Source organism: Lissotriton helveticus, chromosome 8, assembly GCF_964261635.1.
Source record: "Lissotriton helveticus chromosome 8, aLisHel1.1, whole genome shotgun sequence".
Taxonomy (NCBI): Eukaryota; Metazoa; Chordata; class Amphibia; order Caudata; family Salamandridae; genus Lissotriton; species Lissotriton helveticus.
This window is the reverse complement of record NC_136069.1, coordinates 415,082,639-415,103,413: the sequence shown is the minus strand read 5'-3', so window position 1 is coordinate 415,103,413 and position 20,775 is coordinate 415,082,639. Positions and strand designations below refer to the sequence as shown.

At 47.1% G+C, this 20,775-nt stretch overlaps 1 protein-coding gene across 3 annotated transcripts in view; it reads left to right on the top strand.

Moving 5' to 3' along the window:
• Positions 1 to 20,775, top strand: part of LOC144772725 (phosphatidylinositol 3,4,5-trisphosphate 3-phosphatase TPTE2-like) — a 298,439-nt gene that overhangs the window by 196,417 nt on the left and 81,247 nt on the right. For all 3 annotated transcript variants that reach the window (XM_078657252.1, XM_078657251.1, XM_078657254.1), the window contains exons 11-12: positions 1,226 to 1,307; positions 1,411 to 1,499. In XM_078657252.1, the coding sequence (XP_078513378.1) occupies positions 1,226 to 1,307; positions 1,411 to 1,499 (171 nt within the window). The remainder of the gene's footprint in view (positions 1 to 1,225; positions 1,308 to 1,410; positions 1,500 to 20,775) is intronic.

The window sequence follows — 20,775 nt, the reverse complement described above, 5'->3', positions numbered from 1 at the left end:
ATGCCAATTCCTCCTGCTCACAGAACTTCGCGGAATCTTGCTGAGTTTTCACGTAACTCCACAAAATTCCGTGGATTGAAACTCCGCAAGTCCCACTCACCCCTACTTTTAACGAAACCAACTTTTGTGTATATACAATCTACGAGAATTTTTATGGATCGTTTTGTTGTTCTCTACTCTTCCGATAAAAGTACAATCCTTTAGCGTGCAACAGCCTACACATTCCGTGGTAAAGGAATTCTACCCCATAAGGCTTAAACTGGGTGGAAATTAAAACATTTTCCTGAACCACAGTTAGCTCTGACATTTGAACTGCAGTTTCTCTTGGCGGCCCTATCATAGGGTATGTGTTTATGCAGATAAAAGACTCACGATCAATCTCTGATATTGAAGATAGTACTGACAAAAAAGTCCTTATTGAACCTTTGGTTCTGGTTCTCATTGTATTAGCAAGACTTACAGATTCGAACCATAATGGAAGACATTTTGGATGCCATTAGTCCATCTTGACCCTGCATTGTTGCAAACTTTATCTCTGACTTCAGTGGGATAACATGAAAGTATAAACTATCAAATATAGACTACAATACATAGGCAAAAAAATCAAAGGCTCAAAATTGCGGACACAAAATAATGACCATAGATTAAATCTATCTAAAAACAAATAAATCAACAAACACCTAAAGAAACCTTTTTAAATATCCTAGAAATGTTTAACATGACGAACACATCGTAGGTATATATTATTAATGTTTTTGTATTTACAGTTTACATTTTTGTCTATTTTTGAAATATATATACATGTCTTTTCACATGAAACAAGCTTTCCAGGCAGCGAAGAAGCCACATTTTTCAAGAGCACACTATCATTCCTTCCGTTTCTTTTTCTTTCTATTAATATAACTCAGTGGGTTAAGTGTCAGTCACACAGATTCGAGTGTACTCTGTACGTCACAGAGGGCGAGTTACAAAGACATATATGAGTAGGGGACGTAGCACTACAGGTGCATTCTTTTATGTCCTGATAGGTGACCCCCAGCTAGTAAATACAGTTTGCAATTAAATGTGAAAAACATAACTGTTAAAAGCACAGCACGTCCTATAATATGTATGGAAACAGTAAACACCAGTATCTTTCATAAATATTTAGTTGCATGACATGGGCCTTTAAGTTACAAAAATACAGCTTTACAGTTTTTTGTAAACCTTTTTATTTTCTCTGTAGGTGAGAAGGGCTACGACCCAAAGTACTTCCACTACAGGGTGGAGCGGATCTTTATCGATGATCATAATGTCCCTGCTCTAGAGTAAGTAGTTGTTGTTTCTCTCTCACTCAACTTCATTACACAAGAAAATCTTCTTGCTCATTAAGTGTTAGTAGAAAATATTTATGTGTTCTCCTGAAATCAGGGACATGCTGAAGTTCACTGCAAGTGTGCGCGACTGGATGGCCGAGGACCCCCAGAACGTTATAGCAATTCACTGTAAAGGTGGAAAAGGTAAGAAGAGAGCTATTGTTTTTAATCCACAGTGCAATGCATTTGAATGTATAAAATAATGACAAGTTTGCATCTCCCTATCTCTGCATCAAAGTTGATTTCTTACATCCACAGTTAATTTCCCTGTAATAAAGAAGTGGTATCATGATCACCATTCATGAGGTGATGTAACCTAGCTGCTTTTGTGGCAGCCCCCCATCTTTGGTCATCAGAGGAGGTTGCTTTGATATTTAATGACTAATTACATATTTAAAAATACTTGGTAAACTGTATCTGACAGAAGTATTTATATTTTTTAAACTATCTGGCACAAAAATATAGGGTGCTTTATGGGTTCATAAAAATAATTTTTCTGTTAGGTATGCTTTTTTCTTTTGCTTGGCAAGAGCCTAGCAGCTTCCAGTAATAGAGTTTTGCAGAATGCATGACGCAACAAGCACTGACAAAGCTAGAAGGCTGGCAGTCAATGCCAGATCTATTGGCTTTGCCTATGCTTTTTTATGGGCTGTGTTGGTAGTAGAGCCATTTCTTTTTCACTTCTGAGGCGCTGAATCAAATTGTGCATACATTAGATTAGAATTTATCAGGCAGCACGTATTCCTCTAGCATGATCTAATTATAAAATGGTTTTAAAGACTCGCCGGCACAGTAGATGCTCCTGTCCTGGAATTTGTGTCTGGGCCGCCAGCCCAGGAGCAACTCCGGCCCTGTTACATATAAGGTACTCTTCTGTTTGTAAGGAGAACTGGTTTGTTGAGGTGCCAGGTATATTCATTTGAATGTTGGCATGCATTTACAGGGTTGATGGGTACGTGTTTATGATTGGAGTATAGTTTGTCATACCTAGTATGAGAAAAAAAATATTTTTTTTAGTAAGGTGGTTGTGAATTTTGATGCATAAGACTGCCTGTCTGCATTCTTGGAAGAAAATGGTACAGTAAGGGCCATATTCTCAAGGAGCTATCGCCGAGTTATCGGCACCTTAACGCAGCCAAATTTGCGATAAAGTTACCACCCCATTCACAAGCTGATGCAAACAGCCCATATCACCATTTTTCCGGTGTTAGCAGCTGCAAAAAACATCGCCAAGGATGACCCCGGCAACTATCGCTAATGAGATGCAGAGTAGGTGTTCCCCAGCAAAAAGCCACGACAACACCACAACATTCTCAACAACTAGCCTGGTCTGTGATAAGATCATAAAACATGCGATAAGGCACGTTAGCACCAGGACCCTAACATCTGCTCCGACCTGGTGCAAAGTCGGACTACAACCTGCACCACAAAGAGAGCCCAGCCCAGAGCCACACCTGAAGAACAACAGATGCCATGGAGCTACAGAACATGCATCCCGGAGCCCCAAGAGGGCAACAACACCCACCCCCATCACCCCCAGGACCCAAACCTTCCCCCCCGGCCCCACTTTGGGCACCCCCATCCACCCCGCACAAAGATATGTCACATCAACCACACAGAATCACATACCAAATAACCCGCATGAAGTCGCACAATCACATTTGATGGCATGCATGTGTCGTCACAAAAATGAGCATCACACATTCACCTTCGAAGCAACAACTGATAATATTATTAAAATAAACACAGAACAGAAATGAAGACACATGTCGGCTCCCCTCGGGACAATCCGTAGGTCACAGCCTGCAAGACAAAAATCATGATGAGAAGGTGTGTCTTGCGCACATCATAGGAGAGAGAGAGCGAAGGAGAGAGAGAGCGAAGGAAAAGGAGCGAGAGAAGGACGGACAAAGAGGGTGAGCGAGAGATAGAGGGACAGAGAGGGGGAGAGGGAGATAGACGGACGGATAGGGGGAGAGAGAGATGGGTGGACAGATAGGGGAGAGAGAGATAGAGAAAAGAAGAGAGGGACAGGGAGAGAGAGTGCAGACACTGCTCACCCAGGCCACACTGCTCATCTGCTGTCTCCAACTGGTATGTAGAGCAGTTCACCAAGTCCCATATCTGAGACAGACCCGTCATCTGAAACAGAGTCCAGATACATGAATGGCACAGTACATAAAATTGAACACGACATCATCGCCTGTCCGCCCCTGCGCACCCAGACAGCTGCAGCCCAGCCCCTACCACCGCCCAGGGGTACATGCCCGCCCCTGCACACCCAGGCCTCACTGCTGCTCACCTTCTGCCCTTGCCATATAGCAATGAGGACCCACCACGTGCTGCTGCAAGTCACAAGCCTGGGGCCCGCGGACATGGCACCCACCACATCATTCAGCCCCACTCCGCAGACCACCAGGTCTCACGTTTGGTGCTGGGTCTTGATTAATCCATGGTAGAGGACATACCAGTGCACCCGGCCTCATCGCAGGCTGCACACCGGCTCAGCCTCATAGTTTCCACTAACCCTGTGATCCAGGAGTTGATGCCACGTGGCAGTAGGGCAGCGCTGCCCACTGGTTCAGGCCTACACTGTGGTCCAGCAGGGCACACAAAACCTGAGCCACCCGGACTGCCGGGACGAGGCATCATCGCAGGCTTCACACCCGCTCAGCACTTAAGGTGCCCCTACCTCAGTGCACCCAAAGTCACAGTCTCAAGGCGGTGTGCCTGTGCCGGCCGCAGTGTATCCGGTGCCACCAAGTCTGTGCCCCCACAGCCATGGACCGTCTATGATTGGGTATTATGGTGCGGACACTATCATGTCCCATCCGGGCCAGCGGAATGTCATGTTGCAGGTCCCTGGGCCCCCATGCCCTCATGCACACCACACAGATACACCCCTAGAGAGGTTGGAAATGTCGTTGTGCATGTGTGCCCGGCCCTTTTTATTTGCAGGGTCACAGGTGCTGTGACGCGTGTGCTGGATGGGTATGGAGTGGGTGTAAACCAGCTGTGAGGGAGTGGCCATGGCATGCTGACAACTAGACCTGTGAGCAGCAGATCACTACAGGGGAGTCCTGGCACATGTGGCGTTGTTGCCCCCCCTGGAGTGTAAGAGTGGTAGGCTGGCTTGGCGTATTGCAGTCAAGCATAAGGGTTTGAACGATGACCATGGGGTTCTGTGCGTGGTTCCGTACAGGGCTGGACAAGGAAGTAACAAATGTGTGTGTCGTAGTTGTTGCGTTGGCACAACCCGGACAACAATCGGCAATGTGTTACTCTGTGACCCAAGTCCAATGGCATGAGCCACATGGACGTAAGAGGAATTCACTGACCCTACATTCATCCATACTGACACACTTTAAAGACCATTGAGACAACGCATCTGTGTGATTCGGAATGTTCAATGCACATTCAGTGGAGTGTTGCATCTGGAGCAATACAGGGCCATGCAAACCCCACTTTCAAAGGTTGGCCCGTGGAAGGCCAGCCAGAGTCCTTCAGGGAATGACAAGTCCAAAGGAAGAGGAAGTGTTCAGTCCGCAGTCTGTGTGCTGTGTCATTGGCGATCAAACAGATTATGCCAGTCCATGTCGAGGTATAAGGTGAATGTCGCAGGGTGCATCGGGGGACAGTGGAAAGTGATGATGCAGAGGGCAGTACAAAGCTAAAACCGCCCATATTGAGGAGATTAATGCTACTGCGTCCTTCTTACCATGAAGGAGGTTTCATCTGCATCTTCGTCCTATGCTGTTCCATGTGCCTCATGTGTGGGCGGTGGTGTTCTGTCTCCAGCACTCAGGGGCCAGAGGGGTAATGTCTGCCACACTGTGTGGCACTGACTATTCAGGGGGCAGAGATGTAGATGTGGTGGTAGCAGCAGCATGCATCAGCGCCAGGCCTTGTGGCAGCAATGCCATGAGGATGGTCTTGTTGTCATTGTAGAACCCATTTACCACTCGCTGGTGTGCAGCCGTGGCAACCGCTCTTTCCGCATTGGCATGCTCCATGGTCTCCATTAACCTCCGCATGTGTCCCAATTCCCGTCTGACATCGCTGGAGCCACTCTGACTGGACAGCTGTTCTAGTCTCTAAATCAGGGCTCCAGCAATGTCAGCCATTGTCCGTTGGAGAGCATGGAGTGGACTGTGGTGTCCGTTAGGGACTCTGACACCTATGTATGGCATCCAGTTTGTCTGCCATGCGGTCGAAGCCCACCCACACCTGTTCAGCCAGCTGCTCCTGGCACTCCAACACACGGTCTTGGAATGCCATGTGTTCTTCGTGTGGGTCCTGGGAGGCAGCTGTGGTGGTGGGTGCTGCATGCTGTGTGGTCTGTGCAGGGGATGGGCTGTCCTCGTTGCAGCTGGGCTGACCTGCTCCTGGAGGTGTGTTGCCGAGGCTGTCAATGAACTCTTGGTGGGTGTCAGAGTCGAAGCTGTGGTGGTCCTCTTCGTCATCAGAGAAGAGAGGGTCGCGCTGCTCCTCAGGAGGTGTTGATTCTCCTTCTGCAATGTTAAGGGGAGATGCAGTTTAACATTGTGTTCACATGTATGTTGTCGCTTTGTCCATGTTTACATACAGACTGCATGACTGTGTACGTTGTGGCTGTTTGGGAGGAGCTGCCTATTTGATGAGAGACAGTCGACATTTCGACAACAGACGTGTGTGTCTTTGTACTTGTACATTATCAACTCACATTTCCCTGCAATGCCACTTGTGATTGGCCGTTTCTACACCCACGATACAGAAAAGGGGGTGGTGATGAACAGAGTGTCTGAATTAAGCAGACCACTCTTACCCAGTCCAAAGATCAGGGCTTGATCCATCACCGTTATTTATCTCACTGCCCCATCCCAGCTCAGAACCTGGCTATATGCAAATTAGTCTGTCCCTGGCCCAGTGCATCATGGGAACAGGGCAGACCAAACTACCAAGCCAATTCTTCACCAGAAAGGAGACAAGCTACCGGGGACCGGTTTCTGGCATTTCAGCCTCTTCGGCCCGGCTTGCTTGAATCCTGATGGAGCAGTGAGAAAGGGACTCATGTCTGAGTATACCCTGCCACACCTATAGTGGCCAAAAACGATACAGAAAAGGGGGTGGTGATGAACAGAGTGTCTGAATTAAGCAGACCACTCTTACCCAGCCCAAAGATCAGGGCTTGATCCATCACCGTTATTTATCTCACTGCCCCATCCCAGCTCAGAACCTGGCTATATGCAAATTAGTCTGTCCCTGGCCCAGTGCATCATGGGAACAGGGCAGACCAAACTACCAAGCCAATTCTTCACCAGAAAGGAGACAAGCTACCGGGGACCGGTTTCTGGCATTTCAGCCTCTTCGGCCCGGCTTGCTTGAATCCTGATGGAGCAGTGAGAAAGGGACTCATGTCTGAGTATACCCTGCCACACCTATAGTGGCCAAAAACGATACAGAAAAGGGGGTGGTGATGAACAGAGTGTCTGAATTAAGCAGACCACTCTTACCCAGTCCAAAGATCAGGGCTTGATCCATCACCGTTATTTATCTCACTGCCCCATCCCAGCTCAGAACCTGGCTATATGCAAATGAGTCTGTCCCTGGCCCAGTGCATCATGGGAACAGGGCAGACCAAACTACCAAGCCAATTCTTCACCAGAAAGGAGACAAGCTACCGGGGACCGGTTTCTGGCATTTCAGCCTCTTCGGCCCGGCTTGCTTGAATCCTGATGGAGCAGTGAGAAAGGGACTCATGTCTGAGTATACCCTGCCACACCTATAGTGGCCAAAAACGATACAGAAAAGGGGGTGGTGATGAACAGAGTGTCTGAATTAAGCAGACCACTCTTACCCAGTCCAAAGATCAGGGCTTGATCCATCACCGTTATTTATCTCACTGCCCCATCCCAGCTCAGAACCTGGCTATATGCAAATTAGTCTGTCCCTGGCCCAGTGCATCATGGGAACAGGGCAGACCAAACTACCAAGCCAATTCTTCACCAGAAAGGAGACAAGCTACCGGGGACCGGTTTCTGGCATTTCAGCCTCTTCGGCCCGGCTTGCTTGAATCCTGATGGAGCAGTGAGAAAGGGACTCATGTCTGAGTATACCCTGCCACACCTATAGTGGCCAAAAACGATACAGAAAAGGGGGTGGTGATGAACAGAGTGTCTGAATTAAGCAGACCACTCTTACCCAGTCCAAAGATCAGGGCTTGATCCATCACCGTTATTTATCTCACTGCCCCATCCCAGCTCAGAACCTGGCTATATGCAAATTAGTCTGTCCCTGGCCCAGTGCATCATGGGAACAGGGCAGACCAAACTACCAAGCCAATTCTTCACCAGAAAGGAGACAAGCTACCGGGGACCGGTTTCTGGCATTTCAGCCTCTTCGGCCCGGCTTGCTTGAATCCTGATGGAGCAGTGAGAAAGGGACTCATGTCTGAGTATACCCTGCCACACCTATAGTGGCCAAAAACGATACAGAAAAGGGGGTGGTGATGAACAGAGTGTCTGAATTAAGCAGACCACTCTTACCCAGTCCAAAGATCAGGGCTTGATCCATCACCGTTATTTATCTCACTGCCCCATCCCAGCTCAGAACCTGGCTATATGCAAATTAGTCTGTCCCTGGCCCAGTGCATCATGGGAACAGGGCAGACCAAACTACCAAGCCAATTCTTCACCAGAAAGGAGACAAGCTACCGGGGACCGGTTTCTGGCATTTCAGCCTCTTCGGCCCGGCTTGCTTGAATCCTGATGGAGCAGTGAGAAAGGGACTCATGTCTGAGTATACCCTGCCACACCTATAGTGGCCAAAAACGATACAGAAAAGGGGGTGGTGATGAACAGAGTGTCTGAATTAAGCAGACCACTCTTACCCAGTCCAAAGATCAGGGCTTGATCCATCACCGTTATTTATCTCACTGCCCCATCCCAGCTCAGAACCTGGCTATATGCAAATTAGTCTGTCCCTGGCCCAGTGCATCATCTACACCCAGTCGCCACCAGTTGTGTCCTGTGTTCTGTTTTGGACGTGTTGCTGATTGTGCCACATTATTGTCATTGTTGATGTGCTCTGCCTGTTTGTGTGTGTGCTGCATTTTGGGAGAGTGGCCCCTGCACCTTTGACTTCTGTGCTTATGCAGTGCTGAGATGTTGGGTGCATTGGTCTCTTGGTGGGAGTTGGGGGTCTGGGGCATGGTTTGTCCGCAGATGTGCTCTAATTAATTGTGCATGTGTGCCATTGTGGCCATCTCCCCCCATCCCCCAGTCCCTGGTTGTTACTCACCCTGGTCCTGTTGTGTCCGGTCATGTTGAGCAGTGTCTGGTCCCCCGGCTCCTGCCACCGTCTCCACACTGATGACTGTGGACCTCATTTCCTCCATATCGTCCAGCTCCTCCTGTGGCGCAGGACTGCCACCTCCAGTCTGCATTGCTGCATTCCGGTTGTTGGCAAGTTTCAGCTTGGTTTTGCGCTTGACGTAATTCCAGCACCTCTTGACCTCTTTCACTGTCCTCTTCAACACTCCGACTGTATTCACCTTGTCCACGATGAACTGCCATAGTCCATTTTTTGTTGCCAATGACACAGTGGAGGTGACGAACAGTTGTTGATGGGGTTCGACCGCCTCCGTTATCAGGATCCTGTTTTCCTGCGGACTGAAGCGCTTCTTCCTACTCTTCTTCTCCTTGGCCTACCCTGACTCGAGGTCCCAGGCAGGTCCTCCAGGGGGTTTGTGGGGTTCTGGTTCTCCTCCGTACTTGCTCCGGCACCATCAATTGTACTTCCCTGCTGTTTGGCATTTGTTTGTCTGTTTTTTTTCTCCTTTTATGGTGATTTTTCCCACCTGGTGTGTGTGAATTGCATGCCTGTCTCTGGTTTTCGCAGATTTTTGTACCCCCATTGGCCTCATTGCAGATTTTTTTGCGTTTTGCATTTTTGCGGCGTGGCGTTAATTTTAACGCAGCCATTTGATGTGTTGTCTGGTGACTAACGCATGGTACTGCCGTGTTGCGAATACCTGGTTAACACAGCGTAAATCTCCAGCAATGGACTGCAATGTTGAGGGTTGCGTTAAGTAACTTTAGCAATGGTTATCACACGTTCTTGAGAATATACCGATAGGTTTTTTAAATATTTAGAAAAGAAGCAACCTTTTAAGATATCTGAAAAACGTAATGGCGAGAACAACTTATTAAAACGGTATTAAGTTGTACTCTGCAAGAAGTGTGGTATATAAATAAATAATACCGGGACTATTTTTGACTATATTAACAATAACAGATAGCTCAATAAATAAGAGGCAGGATCCGATGTGTCCGAGTCAAAAGGATTTATTCAGGCAAAAGGGAAGGGACTGGAACGGGACAGCCTGAAATAAAACAGGAAGGACGGAAGGCAGCTGCAATGCTTAATCGACAGTGCAGCATATATATAGTAATACATTTACATTACATTACATACAGTAGGCGTAACTTATGACAAACGTAAGATAAGAGTGCAGGGGTGGAGAAAGAAAGGCGTGTACAGGGCGTGTAATGAAACATGTGGTATGAAACGTCACAGAAGTGTCATGAATGGGGCGGAAATATGGAGGGGGCTACTCGAGTAGCTGGGACCTTTAACCTAGTGGTGCGTGCAAACGGGCAATGACGTGTTACCAGGGAGAACTGGGGGCTATGACTTCTGCGCTAGAAGAGGAGACTAAAGTCTGCGGTGTCAGGACGACATGTACCTATAGCATATCTGGTATCTGGTGTTTGGAGTACATGTTGATAGAATCCAAAAGTTATCAGGGCAAAGGCTACTTGACACTAAGACTGGTGCATGCATTATTCTACATGTATTGCGTGTGCTAGGAATATTCTATGAATATTAATACAGTATTTCTCTTACATGGAGACAGAAAGACTAGACCATAGCTGGAACTGTTGATACGGTTCAGTAGCTTAGGAATGCAGAGAAGGAGGGCTGGACTGATAACTAGAAGCATAACATACTCTTGGCAGACAGGCAGGCAGAGCCAGGCCGGGCCGGGCACCGCGAGGCAGGAAATAAGTGAAGGGTCAGGGATGCAGGTGGGGGCTGCATCGCTCCTCAGAGAGGGTTCAGGAGACTGGAGCTGAATCTGATGTCCGGGCCCTTTTGAGGCCTAGAAGCGGGGACAATGCGATGAATTAACGTGCACATTGTGAAACGTGGCAACATAGGCCTAATACTCGTTGCTTTCACGAGAACTGGAAACTGGCATACTAGAGTTGGACACAACTATGATTGCGTCTTTAATCGATCATAGGGGGATACATGCATATCGATCATGCACATATAACATAGGATGGGGAACACGTAGGCACATATAACATGGCAAAATTTACTTTTCCACAGAAGGAGGGACATGGTTAGGACGCTGAAGATGGCGGTCGCAGGAGCCTGCTGCTCTGCGCCAGGCCCAGCAATAATCCTATTGCATCGTGACAGGGGGTGACAGCGGATGGCCCTAGAGATAGCGTTTCCGCACAACACTCCCCCGGCTGGAAAAATTAGAGGTTGACGGCTGTGCCTTTGCCGAGCTGGTGACTGGAGACTGCAGCTAACACGAGCGGCGAGACGGCGAGTGCCTGCTGTGCTGGGGGCCTCCTCTAGGCTGCAGGCTTTGGTGACGTGGCATCAGCCTGGTGGGGAGTGGTGGCGCACGGGAGGCTGGGGCTGCGATGGTGCAAGCCCATGGAGCTGAGTACTGACCAACGTCGTGGGAGGTTGGGACCTAGGTCAAGGCCAAGAGTGCAGGGTATTTGAGGGGGCGGCGGGCTGGGCGTGCGTCTGCGCCTTGAACCCTGGTACTGTGAGCACCTGCAAGGAACCTCATGACACTGCTGGCTGGAATGCAGCCGAAGATACTTGCCCCTAGAGACTGTCTTGAGGGGGCCTATGGCTTGATGGGAGCCGTAAGGCAGAATGCTGTGCTGCGTTTGGAGCCAAAACTCTTCTTAGAGTTGGATATTATGCGGGGAGCTGCCCTCTTCATAGCTGTGTAGCGGCCAGAGGTGAACATCTGAAGTGGGTGGCTGCACACTTTGGGGCTACATATTTCACCGTGCAGCCGACAGCCAGGAAGGGCTGGTTCGTTGTTGAGTGGGCCTCTGCCAGTTATCTTGTACCTCGTGTGTAGGCCCAGGGGTGTCGGTGCGCATGCTTGGACCTGAAGTTCGCCATTTGCATACTGCAACGGAGCTCACCTTGAGCCATCAGTTTGCTCTTGCCTAGTGGGGAGCACGACTGGCAGCTGCCCTACAGTGGTTTGAAGGTCAGTGTTCCTTACCCCTGCCCACAGTGCTGCATACTTGCCACGTTGCATGTGCTTGGCTAAGGGCTTGAAGGGCCTCGGATAGACCCCGACATTGCTTTACCCAGGCTAGAGTGCAGTGCCTGATGCACCCTCATTCGTGAAGTGCCTGGGGGAGCTGGCGAAAGAAGATCACCCCTCTGGTGCAAGCCTCATTGTGGAATTGCTTCATCAGTTCTACCTGCAGTCCTGCTGAGGTGGGTCGTATCTCAGCCTTCACAGTGTAGAAGTGGTAAATATTAGGAAACCAAGGAATAAACAGGGGACCACCCAGTTAGAGGCAAGGGAACCCTCGTCACCACCCTCAGGGTCTATGGAGACCAGAGATGCCACTGACGCTTCGATCCACTCACACTTGGACATGGTGCTCGCTGCTGTTGGAGACAATAAATCTGCACTCCAACAAGACATCAGTGTAGTATCTTTGGGACTGGGTCTTCTGCAGACAGAGCACCATAAACTGATGGATCGTGTCAAGGGGGTTGAACACTCAGTCAGTGGACTTTAATCTGACAAGAAAGCAATGTCTCATAGACTGGAGGATATTTCCACCAGGGTGTTTACCCTAGAACAGAGGGTCGAAGATGCAGAGGGCCGCAACTGATGCAATAATATTAGGGTAGTGGGGCTACCTGAAGGCGCAGAAAGAACAGAAATGGTGACTTTTGAAGAAAATTGGCTTTGGACTGATGTAACACCTGGTCACCTCAAACAGTTATTTGCCCTGGAGAAACCTCATAGATCGGCAGGCCACCCACTGGCACCAGGATGACCCCCTCGCCTGTAGTTGGGATAATGTTTGCCTGTCCTGGCAGTCGAGACTTGTACTGCTGCTGCCGGGGCATGGGGGGATGGGCGATTGGTGTCTAGGCATACTACACTGCTCTCCATTGTGGTAGATCATACACATACCATCACCTTTGTGTCCTGGAATATTAGGGAATGGGCTCAGCCTCCAAATGCCATAATATCCATCATTACTTGCGGCGGCGGATGGCACAAATAGTTAGGTTGCAAGAGACACACCTTACACCAGAGGAGACGCAGGTGGAGGGGTCAGCTATATGCGAACTTCTAGTCCGCTTACTCCAAGGGGGCCTTAATATGGATAGGAGCGGGACCCCTTTTGAACATATGCACTCCATTATTGAAAAAGATGGGCGTTATGTTCTTGTTAAGGATAGACTGATGGGCAGGGAGGTCCCCTTGGGAAGTGTTTATCCACTGAATGTAGATCCGGTTCTTCCAGTCAATGTCTACCCCCTTGTCCTCTTTGATGACAGATGATCTTATTTTGGGAGGTTATTTTATTTGCATGGGTAATGTTAACTTAGACATATCAAGACCTTTCTTACGCTCAGAGGCCTTTGGGAGCTGTTTGGAGCACTGGGAACTGTTGGACATCTGGATGGTCCATCACGGGTTGGAACGTGATTACTCATACTACTCACAACTTTATAGACTGCATACCAGGTTGGACATGTTTGCTTGTTCGTCCAGACGTAGTCCATACATAACCCACGCAGAATATTTAGGACGCACGTTTTCAGACCACAGTCAGCTGTTGTTGATGTTTTACTCCATAGCAGAGCGCCCAGTGATACCCACTTGTTGCTTAAATCCTTTTATGCTGGAAGACGGCTCCTTTAGGGCCTCCCTACAAATTGCTTTACAAGTGGGATGCTTTCAATATAGCACTGACGTGGTCAATGTTTGGGGCAGTCCTCCATCGAGGTTAAGAAGGAACTGCATGGGGAACTCACTGCTTTGGAACTCCGCCTTCGGTAGTTGGACAACCTACTGGGCACAGAGGAGGGAATGCTGATACAATTAACGGAAATTAGGGGCCGATACAATGCCACACTTGAACGCCTCCATTGTCTTGATTATAGGGCTAATTCAGAGGATATAGGCAAAACTTCCAATGGTATAAAATGTCCCATCTTGGTTTAGTGATCCACGATCACCAAAACTACTGGGTAACCCTTACAGGGGGGCATTTCTACAATGAAGTCTATTGACATGGTGTGCCAGGGTCGAGGAGGGATCGGTAAGGATTGTAGCAGACCCGTGGGTTTGGAATGATTGGCTTTTCCTTGCCCACCCACAGAGCAATTCCTAAGGTACTCCTTTGTGTCTTTCCGTAACGTAGGCCACCAAAAGGAACGCTCAATACAGGCAATCGTCGTGTAGCTTCCCATGTGTCCTCCTCAGGTTGAATCATGAGCCCAGGCCAGTACTTGCAGCTGCAGATCATAGGTCGGCACGTACAACGCATGGTGATGGTACAATAGCTCTTTGTTCTCCACTCGGTGTTCGGAATCTTCTTGGATCCAGGCCAAGGCATCGAAGTTGGCTAAAGATACCCTGATGTCCTCTAGGAAATCCCTGGAGGTGAGTAGTGCGATGGTTGTTTTCTGAAAAGCCCCTTCAGCGATGATCAAAGGTGGATCTGGATTCTCTGATCTCATGCTATCCTCTAGGTCTTCAATGCGTGATAGGGCGTCCGCCTCCGTTTTGTGGTCCTGGTCGGTACTTGATGATAAAGTCGTAATCAGAAAAGAATAGAGTTCATTGCAGTTGTCGTGGCGTGAGGGCCTTGGCTGTCTTTAGGAACAATAGTTTTCGGTGGTCTGTGTAAATCTCAATGGTATGGCGTGCACCCAATAGGTAGTGTTGCCATTCCTTGCAGGCCCTTTTTATCGCCAGTAATTCCTTGTCGGAAATAGAATAGTTCACTTTGCTGGGGGTGAGTTTTTTAGAGAAATATGCTACAGGGGTAGCTGTCCCGTCTTGGGGTGTCGCTGTGATAACACTGCCCCTATGGCGTACTGAGAAGCGTCTGTTTCAACGATAAAAGGGAAAAGAGGGTCTGGATGCCGCAAAATGGGGACTTGGGTGAATCTGCTTTTCAAGACTTGGAATTCATTTTCAGCCTCTTCCCCCCCGACAAAAGGAGTGTTTTTCCTCAGTACTCGTGAAATGGGGTGGATGATCTTTGAGAAGTCCTTTATAAAATGCCTGTAATAGTTGGCAAAACCCAAGAAGCTCCGTACAGATTTCATGTGATGTGAGGTTTTCCACTGAGTGATTGCCTCAACCTTGCCTGTGTCCATCTGAAACCCATGAGCAATGATTACGTAGCCCAGAAAGGCTACCTCTTGGACGTGGAATAAACATTTTTCCAGCTTGGCATACAGGGAATGTCATTGAAGCCATCCAACACTGCCTTGACATGTGCTACATGTTCCTGGAGACTGGGCAAATAGATGAGAATATCGTCAATATATACCACACAGAATGTGTCCAGGAATCTCCGTAGAACCTTGTCCATAAAGTATTGAAAGGCCGCTGGGGTGTTGCAGAGCCCATAGGGCATTACCCTGTATTCAAAGAGCCCAGATTTCATCCCGAATTCAGTCTTCCATTCATCTCCACTTTTCATTCTTACCAGATGGTATGCGCCCCTCAGATCCAGCTTGGTAAAGTAACGAGTTCCCTTAAGTTGATCCAAGAGTACAGGAATCAGGGGCAGAGGGTAGCGATTCTTTACGGTCACAAGGTTTATCGCTCTATAATCAATACAAGTCCTTAGCTCGTCACAGTCTTTCTTAGGAATGAAAAAAAGTGGGGATGAGGCAGGCAAAGAGGAATGCATGATGAAACCGGATGCCAGATTCTCCTCTAGGTAGTTTTTCAGATAACGTGTTTCGGGTTCTGTCAAAGCGTACACTCGACTTCAGGGAATATTAGCTCCAGGTATCAACTCGGTACGGCAGTCATATACACGGTGGGGAGGTAGATGGGTTGCTTTCTGTGTGTCAAAGAGAGACTGGTATTCTCTGTAGTCTTCGGGTAATGTGGTTGGATGATCACATGGTTCTGGTGTACAGGTGTTTGCCAATAGACACGCCTGTGTCACTGAGGTCTTTTCTGGAATGGCAGTCTTCCTGGTGCAGTGCTCCATACAATAGGTAGAACTTAAGGAAACAGTCCGAGCAGCCTGGCTAACAACAGGCATGCCTAGGATGAGACGGAACTGGGGTGCGTCAATAAGGTCAAACTGAATGTATTCGTTGTCCCAAACAACATTAAAAGGGGTAGGGTATGACACGTGACGGGTCCAGACGTCAACGTTGATCCATCCACTGAATTCACAATTTCGGGTTTCTTCTTCTTTTCCCAAGAAATTCCGAAGTTCAGGGCGTATTTTTGATCCATGTAGTTTACCGTCGCACCTGAGTCTAGTAAGGCCTCCACCTCAAGTACGATTTTCTCCTCAACCCACAGAGAGACGCCAACATTCAAATGGGCCACAGCTGGTTGGATAGTGTTTGCAATTATGGAAGAGATCGATGCACGTCGTCCGCCGGAACCAGTGATCTCAGTCTGACTCGGGCTCTTCAGTTTTCCGAAGACCCTCTTGTTCCCAGTGTTCCTTGTACCCTCGGAGAGGTAAGTCGTTCTGCGAGCTGAGCCCTGGCACGGCACTCACGAATGACATGCCCCCCTTTTCCGCAATACAAGCATAGCCTAATTTTCCTTCTCTTTTCTCGTTCTTCCATGGTGAGGGACCTCGGATACCCCCTATCTGCATAGGTTTGGTTCCATCAGAAGTCTTCGGGTGATCATCGGCCGGAGGTCTAGGTCTGGAATATAGAAGACACATTTCTCCTCTATTCCTAGCCCCTCTTCTCTCTTGTAGTCGGTGGTCTAATTGTACCGTGAGAACTATCATTTCTTCACATGCTGGGGGCAGTTGTACCACCAGTGACAGGACATCTTTTAGTTCTCCCCGTAGTCCTTGTTAAAATAGAGTTGCTCTCTTCTCTTGGGGCCTATCGGTTTCCACGACTAGACGATTAAACAAGGTTATATAGGTCAACAGGTCCTTAGATCCTTGCCGCAGAGTAAGTAGTTTGCGATCCAGGGACATCCTCTGGAACTTTCGATCGGACAACTTCCTCATCTCCAAACCGAAGTCCGAAAACCTGTGCAACACGGGGTCGTTTCTTTCCATCAATGGGATGGTCCAGCTTGCTGCGTTTCCCTCTATATAGGACATCATGAAGGCCGTTTTTGCCACTTCGTCCTGAAAGACTGCAGGTTTACACAAGAAGTGCAGCCGACATTGGTTGAGAAATTTTTCTAATTTCTTTGGGTCACCGTAGAAACGTTCCGGAGGTGCAACTGGAATACCTGTGTTTTGGAGCACACCGTAGGAGAGGAGACGGAGGTCGGTGGGGGACTAGAGGCTGCAAAAAAACCACCCCCGTGTGTGGAACTGATGAGGGAGGGTGCACTGTTTGAACTGGAGGAGGAAGAGTTGCCTCCCTAATGTAGGGACTTCTCACTGAGAGTGCGCCAATATATATTTATGTAAATACCATGATATAACTTTGATTGATAAAAGTTATAGGTGAATTTTATGCCTTTCTTTGCAAGTTTAATGGAATTAATAATTCACGGAACTTATTGATTGATGCTAAGTGTCCGGTTATTCCTATGCTAAATAAAATGTAAATTGAATTACTGGACTGGTGAATATTTGTAATACGTACTGTATATATTTGCCATTTGTTGTCTTTGAAAGAAATAGACACTGACCCCTCTATATGTACCTAATGTAGGGACTGGGCGTGTGTCCTTTGCGTGATAAACCGGCTACTTCCCTGCGTAACGTGCTCATTTCCTTTCTAAGGTCTTGGTTCTCCAAACACGAGGTTTGAACCTCCTGTTGGAGAGCCGCTAGGCTCTCCAGCAGCGAGGTCAACACCACATTGGTGTCCATCGTCCGGGCTGGGCGTCAATCTTGGGCTTGACAATCTGTCAGGTTGTCAGCAGCACAAGAAGAAATGGAAACACCACTAACATCTGCCTAGCAGCCAGCGGGGACGATGTCGTGGAGAGAAACCTCTTTCTTCACTTGAGCGCTACTTCCGACAGTATGATAAACACAATTATGGAAGATAGCACCCTGGGGAAAAGGGAAGGGGACAAAATAAGAAAGGTTCTGCCGGGGATTCTTGCTTCTTAGGTCTGGTCTAGGCATATATACATGCACTGCATTGAAAACAAAAGAAGACAAGAAACAAGCATGAATTGTAAAAACTAATGGCCACAGTAGTCGCATTCATTATGCTTTCATTCTTTCACTCACAGAAAATGCTGGTAGTCATTCCATATAACTCTCACTAAAATAACAGGAATCAAGTCTTCCAATATTTTGGCTGATTAGAATATAGTCATTGTCAATGAGAACCAGAGGCAAAAATAATGATCTGCTTCTCAAAACGCTGTTCTATCACAGCCGGTTAGAGTGACTTCAGAAAGGGTTCCTTCCATTCGCTGTTTACTTTAACACAGCGCGACTTTAACTCTCAGCCCCACCTGGTTTAGGAAGTGACCGGAGGGTCTGAAAATGAATGAGCGACGTACGTGGAGCACACACAAACCAAATCCACAGTAAATCAACAAAAAATGAAAAGTACTCGATGGGAAGTATTCCTACACTTCACGGTATCGGAATGACACGGTACCTGAAACGCTGCTCAGCAGAGTAACTTGACGGCAGTCGGGCTGAAGGTAGAAACACACGAGTGCTCCTCTGTTCTTTCGGAAACCTTGGACTGTGAGGAAAGCAGTCCTACAGGAAATGACAGTCGGAAGACGGCAGAATTAAGAAAAGCACACAAGTGCTTTACGGATCTTTTGAAGTCCTCGGGCAGAATAACAAAAGGAATGCTCTCCATCTAAGACAATGCTCTGATCACTTTGCTTTCAGAAAACAACTGAAAACTTTTATGTTCCAGGCCTAATGAGTTAAGTTACGAGGTAGTCTAATATCAGCCAATTTCTGTGTTTGGTTTGTTACTGTTATTATTGTCCTGGCTTTTTCTTCTGCTGTCTTTGAGCGCGGAGATACTCCTTCGGGAGTTTATTCAAGCGCTTTACAAACCCGCAAATAAATAAATAAATAAATAAATGCTGAAAACCAAAATATCCTTCCAGTGGGAAAGAAAGCATCCGCTCTCTTCACAGAGATCAGAGCGAGATTGTAAAGCACCTTCCAGATACACCGGAAGTGCTTAAATAGAAGGCTTTTCTGATAGAAAGGTTCTGTTTTGCTCTGAGAGACACAGCTGCTTTCTGGGTAAGATAGTGCAGCGGGCTCCTATACCGTTTGTACCGCTGCCCATGCATGCAGGGAAGTATCCTATGTGGTGTGTGCCCCTACCTTGCTTTACTAGCGTGAAGGATCGCAACATCATCACTTTGAAGCTTGCCCTGTTGGCTTTGTCACTGATGGGTAGGAAGTAACAAATAAGGATAGCGTTCTCTGTAAAATACAAATAGAAGATAAAGGATTGAATGGGCCAAACAGTGTGATGTTTAAGTGTACTTTTAAGACTCATAACATTCTCTCATGTATTCAATTGGAAGCATTTCCTAGAAGGAATAATTCTACAACTAATGCTCATCTACTAAACCCATTTGGTGCTTAGTAAGTGCTTACTGAACCACAAAAAAGGTTTAGAAATGCATACCAAATCGCAATTTGGAAGTGACATGTTTAGGGCAACCATTCCAAATTGCGATTCTGACTGCCATGCATCAATGGGTTGAGACCACAATTTCAGTTGCAAACCGTTAATAGATTCCTGGCTCCTCAAAGGAGGTGGTAATGCATTTGCAAAGGGGAAGGAATCTCCTTGTGACCCTTCTTCTTTATGAATGTGAAAAAAAAGTTTGTTAAAGAGCAGGCAATAGTCTACTGTCACTACCAACTCTTAAACAAACTTAAAAAAATAAATACTTTATTTTTAACACAACCTTGTTTCCTTTAATGAAAATGCATTTACAAAAACAGTACAATTTATTGAAAAACAATCACAGACAGGGTGGTCTGCTGACCCTTGCAGGCCACCATCCCTGTGATTGTGGCTACTTGGGTTGAGTTACACTCTGTTACCTACCAATGAATATTAATTAGGTAAGTCAGATTGCAACTCAACAACTCAATATGATTCTGCTTTGTTACAAGCCGATTTAATGGTAAATAGGCTGGGTCGTAAAAATAGTTACTTGCTGCAAATTGTGACCAGTATTCAGTGGTTGAAGTGCATTAAAAAAAAGTATGGAAACTTTGTTGCTGTGTGCAAAGGGGGCAGGGTTTCTAAGCATCAGTGTGGGGTCAAAGGCGCGGCTAAATGCAAGCTTCTATTTAACATTTTTCTGTCATTTACCTTTTAGGTAACTACATATTAAATAAGGCACCACTTAACTGAAAATCCTCTATAAGTTAATACACTTCAGAGGTATGTGTCTGTAACCAGAGAGCCACAGAACTGAATTCTGGTTGGTTGCAGTGGAGAATAGTGACTTCTGTAAGTTTATTGCTATGAGGTCCTAGTCTGTGACAGAAAGCACTATGAATATGTAAGTCATTACTTTAAACTTGCATTATACACAGCATAAATAGGGTGCTATAAAATATGCAAAAAGCTTTAAGAAAAAAAAGTACGTTCTTCCAAAAGATAGATTTTAGTACCAATTTATCTCCCGGGTTAATGAGACAATTGACCATAGCATTATTTTATTGGAAAAAAGGGTATCTCTGGACCTTATGAATGCCAACCGCTCGTCCCTGGGCCATCTAGCAACTGCAAGTTCACCTGCCCAGCAACCCCTAACTAATTGTTCCCTCCCCTTACCTTCGCCTGCTGCTGGCACACATACAGTCCCTAACGCAGTCGATCTATCGGTAACTCATTCAGACTCTGACCCGTCATACGTTGATCTTGAGGCCACTCCAGACCTAGAAGCCTGCCAATCATTCGAAAAGTCAGAGCTAATTGCAGATAAACATCCCCAAGTATCAAGGGTAGGAGCTATTCCTGCACCATCAGAATTAGGGAACTCAGGTTCTGTTAAAAACATGTTTAAGATTAAGGAAAAGCCTAAAACTAAAATTAGGAATCACAACCTTGTTTCACCTACCCCTAACTCTGCATCAGGCATACCTTGCTGGGTCGAAAATATGGTAATAGATCTGAAATCGGACCTTGAAGCTACGATAGCGGCTCA